Source organism: Mustela erminea, chromosome 15 (genome assembly GCF_009829155.1).
Source record: "Mustela erminea isolate mMusErm1 chromosome 15, mMusErm1.Pri, whole genome shotgun sequence".
Taxonomy (NCBI): Eukaryota; Metazoa; Chordata; class Mammalia; order Carnivora; family Mustelidae; genus Mustela; species Mustela erminea.
The window spans coordinates 76,657,982-76,672,827 of record NC_045628.1 but is presented as its reverse complement, the minus strand read 5'-3'; the positions used below and the strand labels follow the sequence as shown (position 1 = coordinate 76,672,827).

Sequence of the window (14,846 nt, the reverse complement as noted above, 5' to 3'; positions counted from 1 at the left end):
CCCCCAGCTCGGCGGACTCCCCAGCCCGAGGGGCGGGCCAGGCACTCTCCATCCAGCTCCGAGCCGGGCGCCCGCGGGCCCGGCCACCAGGGCCCCTTTCTCAATCCCGGAGCGGAATGCCACCTGGAAGGGCCGCAGAGCCGGGGACATGCTGCAGGCGCTATTTAGGTCTTGCTGCTTTGCTCTTCCTCCCGAGCCCTCGGGCCACCTCCTGCGTCTGCTGGGGCCGTGATTAGGGCTCGAAGGTGCTTGTGGGAAGACTGACGCGGAGAGCAAAGCCCTTTCCCCATGCCCCGCCTGCCAGAGCGCCCAGCTCGGCGGCTTCCAGGACCCAAAATCTCAAGGGCAGCAGCGCGGTGCCAGTGGATCGGCTAGATAACAAGCAACTACTACTAAAACGGTCTCCTTATACTGGGTCTTGAATTCTTTACCGAGTGCGGGAAGGGGGCGTGGGTGTGGGGCAAGGGAGGCAGTTTCGCAACACACCGCAAGGAGTGGAGACCGACAAGGGCTCGTAGAAATGCCCAGTTGATTCACAGAAGACTATATTCCTGGAAATGTTCCCTTGAGAGAGCAGAAAACACAGCATTTTTACTAAATGCTTCTGTTTAACAAGCTGGATTATAGGACATCCCTCGGGTGAAGGGAATCACTGAGGAAGGGGATGTCTGCAACCGTATCAACGTGCATTAGATGAGATGTCAGGAGGGGACTCTCACCCGCCCCCCATAATTCTCCACAGCTTGGAAGCAGCTGACCATTCAGATGTACATTTAGCCCAAAGCCACCCCAGGAGAACCACACATTCCACAATCCAAGGTTGGGCTCAGGCTTGGGGGCAGGGAAGGTCTTAGAACCTGCTCCCTCAGGCTTCTGACGCTCTGGGGTAAAATGAGTTTATCCAGATAACCTTCTCCACCCGCTCCCTCGTTTTTCTAATACTAGCTCTCAAGTAGACATTTCATTTCTTAAAAAAATAATAATAATAATAATTCCAGATAAAATCTGAGGATGATAAATACAGACTCTGAAATCTGGAAAGCTCATTTATCTCTCTCTCTCTCTCTTTTTTTTTTCTTTTTAGAAAAAATTCAACTGTGTTCAAATACCCCCCCACTTCCCTTCACCGTATTACTTCTCTCCCCCATGGAATCAGAAAGCTTTTTAAATGCTGGCTTGGATGTTACACAGACCAACAACCCAAACAGCAGCAACAATAACAAAAACTCCCCTTTTTCATCAGCCCCAAGATTGTGAAAATGACAGGAAGTCCAGGTTGGCTCTGGCATTTATAGCACTGACATACATTCAGCCCAGAGAAGCTCTGGTGACAGGCTTTCTAAACAAGGCCCTGTCCGGGGCCTTCTTGTCAGGCCTGGAGCCCCATAACCACGCCCCTCACACCATACAGCAGCACATACACCACTCAAGCCTTTCCTGGTCTGGGAAGGGAAGAGAAGAAAGACAAAGACCTGGGGGTTCTGCAGTCTTTGGTAGGTCCAGGTTTCTATCTTAGCTGCCTCTGACTTTTGCAGTTAAAGCTTGCCTGCCCTTGAGGCAGGAGGGACCAGCTGGCCCTTGAATGGTTGGGAGTAGGCAGTAGCCATCTTGGCTGCAAGCGCTGGCGTTCACCCTGAGTTCCTCTCTCCCCTCGGCTTCAATCAGAGGTGTGTCCCGCAGGTTTTGGAGGCCAAGATCTGCGGAGGTGAGGGCTGACAGCCTGTCTGTTTAGTCAGTCCAGGCCAGGCTTCTGCCAGTACTAAATGAAGCCTCGGTAGTCATATCCCATCTTCTCGCTGGCAGAAAGTCAGACCAGCAGAAGTCCAAATCTGGGAGAATGTCTTCCTGGAGGCCTCCAACCCCACTTGTCCTTACTCCCGGCCCCCATTTTTCCTCTGAGAGCTAGGTAAGTTGGTGTACATTTGTGGTTGGGAGGGAAGGGGGTCTCTCCTGAGGATTCTAGCAGAGTTTATGCTCCTCGTGGCTCAGCCTGGAATCGCTCTGCTGCTGCAGGCCACTGGAGGTCACTGGGTGACAGTGGGGTTTAACACCCCTGCCGCTGGCCCCAGAACCCCAGGGACGGAGCCAGGCACCGAGCCTTGCAGGGCAGACACAGGACTCAGGGGCTCTGGGACGCTTCTCAGAGGGCCTGGCTGTGGCTGGGGTTGCTGCGGGGCAGGCGGTGGACCTTGCGGGGGCGGTGGCTGCTGCTGCTGCTGCTGCTGCAACTTCTTCTTGTTGATTTTCCTTTCCTTGGCTCTGCGGTTCTGAAACCAAATTTTAACCTAGAAATGGAAGATGGAGAAAAACAGAGGGTGATGAATGAGCCGATGGAGGGGGTAAGGAACTGGTCCTCAGCCCCAGCTGCCATATCTCCCTCTCCTGCTAAAGAAGGGCCCTCTCGAACTCCCGGACCCCCAGACCTTCTCCCAGCCTTTCACCCGAGAGTTTGGGACAGCCCAGCGCTGGAGCCCTTCCCGAGCCCAGTACGGCCTCAGGAGAGAAGAGCCTTCCTCCCTCCTTGCTCGCCACGTTTCGTTCCAAAGCAGCCTTTATCTACAGCTTCACTGGAAAAGTTCAGAGTCTCAGAACCAAGGAAAACAGAAACTTTTCCACAAACAGAAACAAGGAAAACAGAGCCTTTTCCACAACAAGCAAGAGAAGACCAACATGGATATAGTTCAAAATGCCAGCCTTTGGCCTCTCAATATTAAACTGAAATGTAGTATTATTCCTCACCTTAAAGCTGAGAATGAGATTTGAGAGAGAGAGAGAGATTTGTCCATTTATTTGAGAGAGAGAGAACATGTGAGTGCGTGGGGGGGAGGGGCAAAAGGAAAGGGGGAGAGAGTCCCAAGTAGACTCCATGCGGGTTGCAGAGCCCCACATGGGGATGGATCACACAATCACAACCTGAGATGCTTAACTGACTGTGCGACCCAGGCGCTCCCTGAGAACGAGATGCAGTGTGCAGCTTCACGGTAGTGGACTCCGCCTTTTTCTAGACCATATAGAGTGTTCATGAGTCAAGCCTCACTCTAATTTTCATGGGCCTTTTTTTAGAAAAAAGATTTTATTTATTTATTTGACAGAGAGAGATCACAAGTAGGCAGGGAGGCAGGCGCGGGGGCGGGGAGCAGGCTCCCTGCTGAGCAGAGAGCCTGATTCGGGGCTCCATCCCAGGACCCTAAGATCATGATCTGAGCCAAAGGCAGAGACTGAACCTACTGAGCCACCCAGGAGCCCTGGGATTGGGGTCTTATATTAATTTTTCCCTAGGTATGGTACTGGGCACAAATTAAAAAGGCCTTTAAGTCTTCTTTCACCAAAAAAGAATTCCGGATTAAACTACTACTCATATTTTTTTTTCTTGCACCTTCCGTGTCCCGGAAAAGAGGAGAAAAAGAATCAACATCTAAAGAAGACATCTAGAGGTGGAAGGAACCTTTTCTAAAAGCATTTGGAAGGAAATAGTCTCTATCCTCCTGCTTTATTTATTTATTTACTTACTTACCTACTTACTTACTTACTTAAAAAAAAAAGATTTTATTTATTATTTGACAGAGAGAGATACAGTGAGAGAGGGAACACAAGTAGGGGAAGCAGGAGAGGGAGAAGCGTACTCCCTGGGATCAGGGCCTGAGCCAAAGGGTCAATGACTGAGCCACCCAGGAGCCCCTACTTACTGATTTTAAGTAAGCTCTACACCCACTGTGGGGCTTGAACTCAACAACCAGGAGATCAAGAGCTGCATGCTCTGAGCCAGCCGGCGCCCCTCTATCCTCCCACTTTAATCTGCTCACAGAACTAGATAGATTCTGGGGCCCGGCTTCTAACTCTGCCTGAGGAACCCCCTGCCCCCACCCCCCACTCGCCGCCAGTGACCAGGCCCTAGAGGGAGCAAGACGGTTCCCACCTGCCTCTCGGAGAGCCCCAGTGTGGCAGCCAGCTCGGCTTTCCTCCGGATGGTGATGTAACGACTGTAGTGAAACTCCTTCTCCAGCTCCAGCCGCTGGTGATCCGTGTACACCACTCGGTATTTGTCTTTCGTCCTGGTTTTCACTGAAGAGGAAGGAGAAGTTAGGGCTGAGAACTGCAAAGCGGCCCATCAGTCATGGGTAATGACAAACCTCCCTAACCCAAGGGCCATTTCTCTTCCTCCACCGCCCCAGGGGGCCAGGGTTTGGCTGGTTCCTGCTGGGCCTGACAAGACCCCCCAGGGGGTCCTGAGGGGCGGGTAGGAGCCTATCCAGACAACTAAACTAACCTTGAGGTTAAGTGGTTTTTAAAAATGAAGAAAAACGAAAACCTCATTCACACACGATAACAGAACCCAACCACCCTTCTGGTAAACCAAATACAGTACTGGATCACGCTAGGCCCAAAGGCAAAGGGGGCAGGATGGAATCTCCAGAGTCCTGGGAGTATTCAGATTTTCAGGTGTGTGGGAGTTGGAAGCCCACCCTGAAAACAGCTGGGGGTGTGGGTATGTGCTGGTGGCAATGTTACTTTCTGTTTGCTTTATTAAAAGTAGAAAGAGGAGTGCCTGGGTGGCTCAGTCCTTAAGTGGCTAACTTCAGCTCAGGTCGTGATCCCAGGGTCCTGGGATGGAGCCCCACATCAGGCTCTTTGCTCAGCAGAGAGCCTGCTTCTCCCTCTCCCCCTCCCTCTGCTTGTGTTCCCTCTTTCACTGTGTCTCTCTCTGTCAAATAAAGAAATAAAATCTTGGGGCACCTGGGTGGCTCAGGTCATGATCCCAGGGTCCTGGGATTGAGCCCTGCGTCGGGCTCTCTGCTCGGCAGGGAGCCTGCTTCCTCCTCTCTCTCTGCCTGCCTCTCTGCCTACTTGTGATCGCTCTGTCAAATAAATAAATAAGTTCTTAAAAGAAAAAAAAAAGAAATAAAATTTAAAAAAAGAAAAAAGTGGAAAGAGGGGGAGGTGTTCAGGAGCTGACAGTTTCTCTCAAGTCACCAGAAACTTCTCCCAGGCACACTAGTCCCATCTGGTAGAATTCTGAGCTGGTGCCTGGCTGGCAGAAAACCCTCCCCCCAGCAGCGGGGAACACTGTATACCTGGCTGAACCTGGTTTGGCATTTGGCGCTTTTTCTTTTTCAATCTCCCATTTATTTCTGCTACAAACTCTGCCAGAGCTATCCAGACCAGTGATCTATGCTCATTGGATTGAGTCAACATATTAAACCTCAGATTGATTGTTTTACTGAAGGGCCTTGACAAATAGTGCCGTCGAGGTTGGAGCGGGCCCTAGCCTGGCGTCTGCACCGGGTCTGTCCTGGGTCAGTCGTTGGTAGGGCCCCCACCCCCGGCCGGGAGCTCTTCCCTCCTCGTTGGCCCCAGGTTCAGGTCTTTCTGCAGCCCGACAGGTTCAGTCGCCCGGTGCCCAGTCCTCCAGGAAGATCTAAAGGGTCTGAGAGTTTCTTGGAGGTGTTTAATGCCCCGCAGGCCTACTTTGTTCAGGTAAAAACCCTTTGCAAACCACAACAAAAGCGCCCTGGGAAGATACAGGCCGGATCAGAGGGAGCTCCCCCGAGCCGCTGAAAGGGGAACACAGTCGCAAACAATGCAGGACAAGGCGATCTTATCAAAGAAAAGCCCTTTCAATGCCTTAATAACAACCGCATTCTGTTTGAATTACCACTACTGAGCAAATGGCGGTCCCGGCTTTCATCCCCCTCCCCGCCAGGCACATTAACATAAACACGGCCCGGCAGGCGCATTTGAATGGCGCAGCGGCCCCGACCCCGCGGCTGCTAAGAAAGTAAAGGGAACTAACACGTTCTGAGAGTGGAGGGCGCGTTTACACGCGTTGCCGCCTCAAACCCACTCGAGGCTGCCAGCGGTAGTCGCCCCATTTTACAGATGAGGAAACTGAGAGTCGGACGAGGTCACGCTGGGAGTATCAGGCGGGGTTGGAGAAACTGCAGCCGCGGTTGGAGCCTAAAGGGCACCGCCGGGACTTGGGAGCAGGGCGCAGAAAACGTTCTCCGAGCTGAACATCTCAGCAGCGGTGTTCGCCTTGGGGTGCTTGGGATCGGCTCTTGTTCCAGTGCTCCCCTTTCAGTATCCGGGATGCGCCGGGAGCGCGGTGACCCGGACCCCTGTGCGCTCTGCGGCTCGAGCCCCAAGGGCCTAGGAGGCGCCCCGCACCCCCTGGGAACCAAGGAGGGGGATGGAGGAGGGGAGAGATGAGAGGGACTTGTGAGAATTCATTATTGACTGCGAAAGTCACCACCCTCTTTCCGGGCCCTAAAAGAGACAATGGCAGGGCTGGGAAGGTGTATATCAAAGCGGGCCGGGCCGAGGACCAGCCCCCTAGCCCCTTGACAGATGATGCTCCGCAGAGGAGTAGGGCACTGGCCCGCGGGCCTCGGCCTCCCGACATTAACATCACAAGGGCGCCCGGCGCCGACTGCGGCCTTGCCACCTCTGCGCGGGACATCACAGCGGCCTCTCATCTGCTGACCCCGCGGCCTGGGCTCCTGCGGCTCCCCTCCCTCTCCCCCGCCCGGGCTCGGCCCGGCGGCCGCTCTCCCCGGACGAACCAAAGGGCTCCCTTAGGGCCCCCGGTGGCTGCCAGTTGCGCCCCAGGCCGGCTCCGTAAGAGAGAGCCTTCTCTGAGACGGCGCACCTTTCAGACGAGGGCGCCTCCTCTTGGGGAAGGGACCTAGCCGAGGCTTCGAGTCTGGCCCTGTGGCCTTCTCCGTGGGCGGCCGCATTTCCCATCCGGCATGTGCCCAGTGACGCAAATACCGATGCCCAGAGACAGCCCCCAACGACTTCTCTGATTTATACGGCAGTAATTGGCTATAAACCTCTGCAAAGTGGCCATAACCTGCAAGAGGACAAGGCTGGGCCAGAAAGAAGGAAAGAGAAAAAAGCGGAAGTGCAGAGGGCTAGGAAGACTTCAAGGAGTGCAAAGCGGACGCCAACAGGACTCTCTCCCACCACACCTATTCGCACTTCCTTCCCACTTTGACACACATCCCAGTACCAGAAGGGGCAGACCCGGAACTAATGAGCCCCCACAATGGGGCAAACCTAGGACGTCTGCAGGAACATCTCCTGAGTAAGCTTCTTGAACACAGGCTCATGTGAACATACATGCACATACACCTCCCTCCACCCCACAACCCTGGAAAGGAAGGGTTGGGACAAATGATCCCTGTCTGGAGCAGAAGCTGAATCCTCACCAAGGATTCCTCCCCCGCTTCCGCAGACACAGGAGGACTCCCAAGACTTCTTGCCCCTAGCCCCCCAGCTTCTAAATCTTTGCAAATCAAAGGTTCAATGAAGGGACGCCCTCCTTTCCCCTTAGTTCCTGGGGCCTTTCCTGCAACAGCAGCTTTGCCCCACGTCTTCTTACTCGCCCTAGCTCTTGAGATCCCTTGAATTGGCCCGAATGGTCGAACCTGGTCCCGAGCACAGCTTCGCAGCCCTCCTGGTCCCCCCGGGCCACCATTCTTCTTGAGTGGCTCCGTGGCGTGGAAAGAAATGCTCTAAAGTCCGGCCGATGGAGTGCAGGGCTCCCTTTCCCCGGCGGCTCCCAGCCGCGCACCCGGTGCTCGGGGTGGCAAGTGGAGGAGGACGCGCTCCTGCACCGCCTGCTCCGCCGACATTCCTGGGAGCGTCCCCGGAGCGTTGGGATGGTACGAATGAAGGACCGCTGGAGGGAGGAAGTTTCTCTTCTGCGCTAAACCGAACGCGGTCTGGGAGACCAAAATATCCACTCTCGCCCCGACCCCCTGCCAGCCCAGGCACAGCAGAGAAGCCCCGCAGTCGAGGCCCCCTGAAGTAGTCTCCCGCCCTGGCCCTCGGGGCGCGGAGCCCCTAGACAGCTCTGGACGCCTCGGTCCGCCCTGGACACGCGGCCCGCCCAGCAGCCACCTCCTGCGGGGCGCCGCCACCGCCTACCTTGGCTTCCGAGGGACGGCTGCGCAGGCTTCCGCATCCACTCGCACAGGTTCCGCCGCTGACCGCCGGGGGACAGCTGCTCGGCGGCGGCGGTAGCGGCGGGCCCCGGAGGGCCGGGGTTGAGTGTCTGCAGCAACCCCGAGGCGCAAGAAGGCGCGGCGGCCGGGTGGTGCGGGTGGTGGTGCGGGTGGTGGTGCGGGTGGTAGTCGGCGGGGCTGCTGTAGCCCATGGCGGCGGCCGGGGAGCCCCCGTTGAGGCCGTGGGCTACGGCGTTGGCTGCGGCCGCGGCGCCCCCCGGCGCGTAGCCGTTCCAGTCCTCTCGGAGCGGGGCCCCGTAGGCGGCGGGCCAGGACGGCCCCGGGGACTGTGCGCTGTCCAAGTTCGCGGCCGCGGCGGCCGCAGCCGCCACATGGTAACCGCCGTAGTCCGGGTACTGCGGGGGACTGACGAAGTTCTGCGGGGCCAGGTTGAGGCCGCCAGAGTGGCGCACGGAGCTGGGGTACATGCTCACGTCCTTGTCCAGGAGGTAGCTCACGTACATGGTGGCGAGGGCCCGACAGCAGACCTCACCATGCTGCCTGGGGACCGACGCTGGACGCTGCCGGAGGGCGCGAAGGGGAAGGGGCGAGGCGGGGTGCGGAGAAGGGCGTCCGGCTGCGCCCCAGCCCGCGGAGCTCCGCTGGCTCTTCGCGGCGCTTCTGCCTCTGAGGCGGTCCCTCCCTCTGGCCTGCCTCCTCCCTCCTCCCTTTCTTCCTTCTTTCCTCCCACCTCCTTCCCACTGGGCTGCAGAGGCGGGGAAGACCCGCCACAGGCTGGAGTGCGGAGCCCCAGGCCGGCGGCCTTTCGTGATTAACGAGTGTTTACAAGACTCTATTAGTAATGACACAGACACCAATGGCTGGAGACGTCGAGGCGCAGCGCGCACCCTGCGCACAACCCCCCGAAACACGATTTGCATTTTAAAAGATAAGGGGAGGGGGGAGCTCCAGAGACCTGATCACAGCTAAATATTCAAACCTTTATTGTTAAGAGCTTCCTCCTTCCAACCTGGTGCACTTTAACCTCCAATCACAGGTTCAAAGAATGAAATCAAGAGACTTGCAAAAGAGAGGGGGGAGAGCTATCTTGGTGGGAATCTGGGCTTGGAGACTGAGTAGTAGCGTGTATGCATTTGCGGGGTGGAAGCGGGGGTGGGGGCGCATCTCAAGCTCCTTTTATACCAAAGAGAAAAGAAAAGGGAAGCCATTACTTTGATGACAACGTTTTTGACCAACCCGGGAGAAGACGAGCTAAGACGATCTCCTAAGAGATGGGCCAGTTCCTGTCTTCCCTGAGCTCCTGGCCAGAAGGACTCCGCGCCCCAAACAACTGTCACTGCTAATCGGTTATTCTCTTCCCCCATGGAAACTCCTGCCTCTCGCAGGACATAAATTATGATCCTAGCTTCAGGCTGCATCTCCGAGTCCATCTCACATTTGGGATTTAAGTTAAATTAAGGCAATTAGTTTTTAAAAAAGCATTTATATTCAAGCATTTATATTCAAAACAGTCCAACCAAGGAGCCTGTGGTAGAAGTCAGACTAGTGGAGGTCAGTAATGGGGGGGGGGCAAAATGGGGTCGTTAGAGTGCTGGGAAAGTTCTGGGTTCCCGAGCAGGGTGTTGGTGACACGGCAAGTTGTCTGTGAAGATTCAGCGAACCTACAGGTACATGTGTATTTTACTGAAATCAGCGGCTAAAAATCCAGGAAAAAAAGAGCCAGAATGTGTACCTTAGGTATATGTCATATAATCACACCTATGTCTTAAAAACACTTTCTGCTTTACAAAGTAAAAGGTTATACAGAAGAAAATTGTCTTTCATCTCCAGGAGATGGGAAGGGAACCCGGGCTGTTCCTAATGATTGCTTCTGAACAACTCTGAGTAGGGAGGAGTTGAGAAAGTTTCCTGCTTGGTTTTGAAGCACTGTGTCAAGGGGCCCGGAGCTCGGTGGCCCCTGTGTGTTGCGCGGCCTGGATCGGGAACTGCCCCGACCGGAGCGCAGGAGCGATGAGATCCGTCTTGCGCACGCGCCCATCTGGGTTCAGCCACCACAGGGAGTGAACCCGCGGTAGTCTTCCAGCCCTTCTCTCCAGGCCCAGCCAGCGCTGCCAGACTAGGATCTGAGGATCACAGCGGCCGAGTCCGCGGCCTGGGCAAGACCTCTGGGTGGCCTTGAACGGCTCTCGGAACCAGCTCATCTCCAGAGCTGCACTTGTCGGTTCTCATTGTGAAGCGCTCTCTGGTATTTGTCACTTCCCGAGATGGGGAACAAAGCTGGTGTTGGCCTCTCCATTTTACAGATGACACCCACCAAAGCTGCAGACGGGAGAGAGGCCAGGCCCAAGGAGGATCTGAACTAGCCCAGGCCTGTGGGATCTCCTGCTTGCTGGTCCCTCCAGGTCTTTGCCTTTCCTAAGGAAGATGGTTAAAAACCCGGGCTCAGTGGAGGGTCAGAGAGCTGAGCGCTCAAGAGGTGGGAACCAGGAGCAGGTTCTCCATGTGGACCTTCCCACCTGGACCAGACAGCTGAGTGTCACTGGACCTCTCAAGAAATAAAATAGGAAATACATCGCATATTATACATATGTATATATGTAATGAGATCCGTATATCTGTAATGTATAAATACATTACAGAACCCAAATCATTGAGCTGGGGGACAGGGGGAGAAAGGGGGTGTCTGTAATCCTGATGAGAATGGGCTGAGAATATGGGAGGTTACATGGTGGGCATTGCAGACTTTTGATCTACCAAACATCTCCCTCCCCTTCCTGGAGACACAATTCCTCTTTCTGTCCCCCACAACCCCCTCCCCAGCCTCGAGCTCTGGAAGCCCAGGCCCAGGCTCAAGCCTGTGTCTTCGGAATGTGGGCATTCTTTGGAACAATCACTTTATTGGGGACAGCCATTCCCTCCGCCCTGCAGTGGCCACTTCCTGCGTTTTTATGGCTCGGCCGCCGGCCGCTGGCTAATTGTCCCGGTTTTCCAGCTGTGTCTCTGTGCTCTGCCCCCGAGAAAGGGTTCTGGCCTGCCCGCCCAAATGCTTTGGGAGCACCCGGGGTTGCTCTGGCCCCAGGGGTCATGCCGGGCCCCAGTGCTGGTAAAGCCCACAGGTTCATTTGGGTGGCAAGTGCTGGAGAAAGGAAATCGTGATGAAAAAACAATTGGTTTTCTTCATGGAAAATGGGCCTGCAGGCAGTAGCTTGTACCCCCACCCCTCCCCACCCCTGGCCCCAAGGTCCTGGATCTAGGCTGTTTGGTGAGGGAAAGGAGCCTCTACTGATGTCCTTGGACAAGCTCCTCAGATTGGAAATGTCCCTTCACATCCAGTTGCTCTCAAACAAGAGGCCCATGTGGGCCCCCAAGAGGTAGGGCGGCAGGAGCAGTCAGAGAGCATTGGAAGGTGGCTGGCTGCTGAGAAGAAAGCTTGCATGTGTCTTTTTGTCATTATGGCTTAGCCTCTGGTGGGTCTTTGTCAGGTGCCTACCCTCTGGAGGCCTGCTCTAGTTGGGACTCTACCAGCCTTTGCGTGCAGATGTGGGCCCTGGGAGGATGTTGGCGTCACCTGCACAAAGCCCCAGGGGAGAGCTTTCTCAGTCCTGGACCCAAGGTGCTTGGCAGCTTTCTTAGAACCATGTGACGTGAGCTGAAATCTGCTTGGGATAGTCGTCCCCAACTTCTCTGCTCAAGGTTCCTTTCCAGCCAGTACCTCTGGTCTCCAACTGGCTGCCCCACCAGAGAAGCCTTCAGCAGATCGCTCTGGAGGAGGCACTGGTGGTAAGCTAGAGGCTGGGGTTGGGCGGAGGCAGAATGTGACCCCATGGAACCAGCGCTAAAGCAAGCTTTAAAGGGTAGGAGAGGGTGGGAACAAAGAGACCCAGGTAAATAAAGCATCAGGAATACTACAGGGCAGCCACAACTCGGTTATCAAAGGGATGTCTCTTTGTTGCTAACATTGTAAAGGCCATTCAACATTCCTCGGAGAGAGTCAGGGCTTCCAGAATTCTGGCTGGTGGCAAGGGCAGGGGCGCCGGGCTGGGGTGGGGCAGGGGAGCGTGAGGCACAGGAAGGGGCGGGCTGCTCCTCTAGGCAGATGGGACACTCCTTGAATCCACAGATCATTGACAGGACTCTCTCCCTGCTCAAAGGTCCCCAGTGTTTGCTTCAGCTTGGGGGACCCTCCTTTCCCCTATATTTGTAGCTCCTGAAAACTGGGGCACCTGTGATCCTTGTATCCCAGACAGGGCAGGCCATCTCTGCCCACCTTAGCGTGCTGGTCTACTTTTGGAATCCCGTTCAGATCAAGGGAATTATCCAAATAGTGCAACATTTCTGTTCTCCCTCTCCCCCTCCGCACAGGAAACCCTCACCCTGCACTGACCTGGATTCCCAGCATAATTAAGGAAGAGTGGGAAAGAAGAGAATGTGGTTTGATACAATTGGTCAGTTTGGCAATCTACATTGCTGAGGAGATCTCTACTTAATTTGGTGTTTAAGGAGTTCTTCAGCCATTGCACCCAATCGGCAACCCCCCTGCACAAAGAAAGGCTCAATAATGGGTGGTTTGACCGCAACACCCCCGCCCCCCCGCCAGGGCTCACTCAGCTAACATCTCTGGGAAGGAAATCGAAGGAAATCGATGGCAGTGTCCTTTCTGTGGGGCGTCCCCAGAGTCCATTGCCCGCTCAGCCCCATCAGGCCACAATGGATCCCCAATGAGTTCATTCTGAACAACAGTGAGGGCCGCAGCTGTCCACAGCTGCCCAGGCTTCCCTCACAAGAGCAGATGTCCCTTGCCCCCCTCAGAGTCGAGAATGTTCCCCCACCCACCCTCTGCGGCAAACTGAGTATCTGGGCTTTTCTACCTGAGGAAAAGTTCCTGAATTTGTGGGAGGTCTTTAGTGGACTAGAGTTTTACCACTCAGGGGAGAGGGGGCAGGAGCATGGGGGAAATCCACTGCCTTATTTGTCTCACAGAGGAATCCAAGGCTTTCTTGTCCAAGGCAAGGAATTTACAGTTTTCATTATTCTCTTCTGTCTATATTCTTGAAGCCAAGAGATTTAGGAAAAGAAAGAGCCTCAAGGGAGAGGGTGACATTTGGGTATAGAAATCCAGTTTTGCTCATTGGGTGAATATCATGAAAATAAGTGATGGTGGCCTGTTTTCATTCTTTCTTCTGAAATTAGAGTCTGTGGTCACTGTGGAGTTATTGTATAACCCATTCTCATTCCGTGTGATGGATGAGCACTGAGAATGATTTAAAGTCCCCCAAGGGAGGGCCTTGGGGTCTCACCCCAGGAGAAAAACCCTTGATGCTGAGGAGAATCGGGCTCCCGGGCCAGCAGCAGCTAAACGTTATCACTTGGTCTTGACGTGGAAGGCCTTCAGTTACCATTTGTTCACTCACAACGTCTGTGCCTAGAGTGACCTTTGCTTATCATATGAAAATATGTTCCGAGGAAGCCCTACACAGTAGTCTTTATGAGGCTGAGGGAAGGGGCTCAGATAAGGTTCAGCTCTCCTTGAGTCACTGGGAAGCTACTCACTCGGGAGGGGAGACAGGGGACTTACTGTTCGTGCAGCACTTCCACTTTATAGGGGAGAAATCCAAGGCTCAGAGAGGTTGGGCGACTTTCCCAAGGTCACACAGCTAGCTGTTCCAGTCACTAAAACTAAATGAGCTACTATAGGTACATTGGAACCCATAAGATACTGTATGGATGTTAATTATTACTAAGGTTGCTGGTGCCACCCTGGAAACACAAAACCAACTAGACGATTCCCGGAATCCAGATTCCCCACTGCCACCCCCCACCCCCCACACCAAATAGTACCAGAACAATCAGGTTCTGCTGTTGCAACATTTCGGACTACTTCCCGCATCCCACTTATTGCTCTTTTATTCTCTCTTTCACGGGCACCTGCTAACTGCTGTTTATTAGTTTATTGAATTGTGAATTTTCCATAAATTCCATCCCAAGTTTTCCTCCAGTTACCAAAGAAGGTCTCCATCTACTCCTGTCCTACAGTACATACTTACTAAAAAGAGCTCTTTATTTTTGAACTGGAATTGACATCCTAAGGCTGATCTCTGGAAGTTTGTCAAATTTAAAATGAATAAAGAAATTTATGCAAAGAAATTGTCTTGTCATTTCTCCCCTTTCTCTTCTTCCCATGCCGTGTCCGTGGACATCTTTTGGACACACAGACCAAAAAGACGGCATCTCTGGGCAAATGAAAGCAGACCCCTCCCCAGCTTGGTTTCTCAGTTACACATGTGAATGCCAAGCTGGGACTGGGCTGGTGGATTCCTAGCGGGAGCAGGGAGCACTCTCGGTCTTTTTGCTCAGAGCACACGCTGGGTTGGGGTTGGACATTTTAAGAGGGGGGTGAAAATTGGCAAAGCAGTACCAGCACCTGGGAAGGGAGTGTGCTTGGAAGGGCTGCAGGGTTAGGGGACTGAAAGCAGCTCCTCGCCTTCCAACTATTTTTTGCATTGCTATTGTGTTTGTGTGTTAACGAATTAGTAAGTAAAATATTAAATTACCCACCCTAGGAGCTGCACCAACAACTCTGGAACCCCAGATGCCCAACGCTCTCAGGCCACCCCGCTGCCTGTGCTGGTGCACACACAGGAAGGCCTCAGACAGTGGCCCTTGGTCTCCACCATCCGGGTTTGTCTCCCGCCTCTTGCGCAGGACAGCACGGAAACGAAAAAATGTCTCCGCCAGGCCAAGGCCAGCACAAGCCCAGGGCGTGTTGCTGTGTGAGTCCACAGAAAACTGCTCTCCCGGACTTTGGCAGCCACAGGTGACCTGCTCCCACAAGACCCAGCCTCGGGCTCTTCGCTCCTACTGGAGGAAAAAAAAGCCAGA

General features: G+C 54.3%; 1 protein-coding gene across 1 annotated transcript; it reads right to left on the bottom strand.

The window, feature by feature from the left end:
• Positions 1–1,142: 1,142 nt before the first annotated feature.
• CDX2 (caudal type homeobox 2) lies at positions 1,143–8,728 on the bottom strand. Its single transcript, XM_032315025.1, has 3 exons — positions 7,930–8,728; positions 3,917–4,062; positions 1,143–2,285 (listed from the first exon to the last, which is right to left on the bottom strand). Exons 1-3 carry the CDS (start codon positions 8,468–8,470, stop codon positions 2,025–2,027), a joined length of 948 nt encoding a protein of 315 aa, XP_032170916.1. The 5' UTR covers positions 8,471–8,728; the 3' UTR covers positions 1,143–2,024.
• Positions 8,729–14,846: the final 6,118 nt, after the last annotated feature.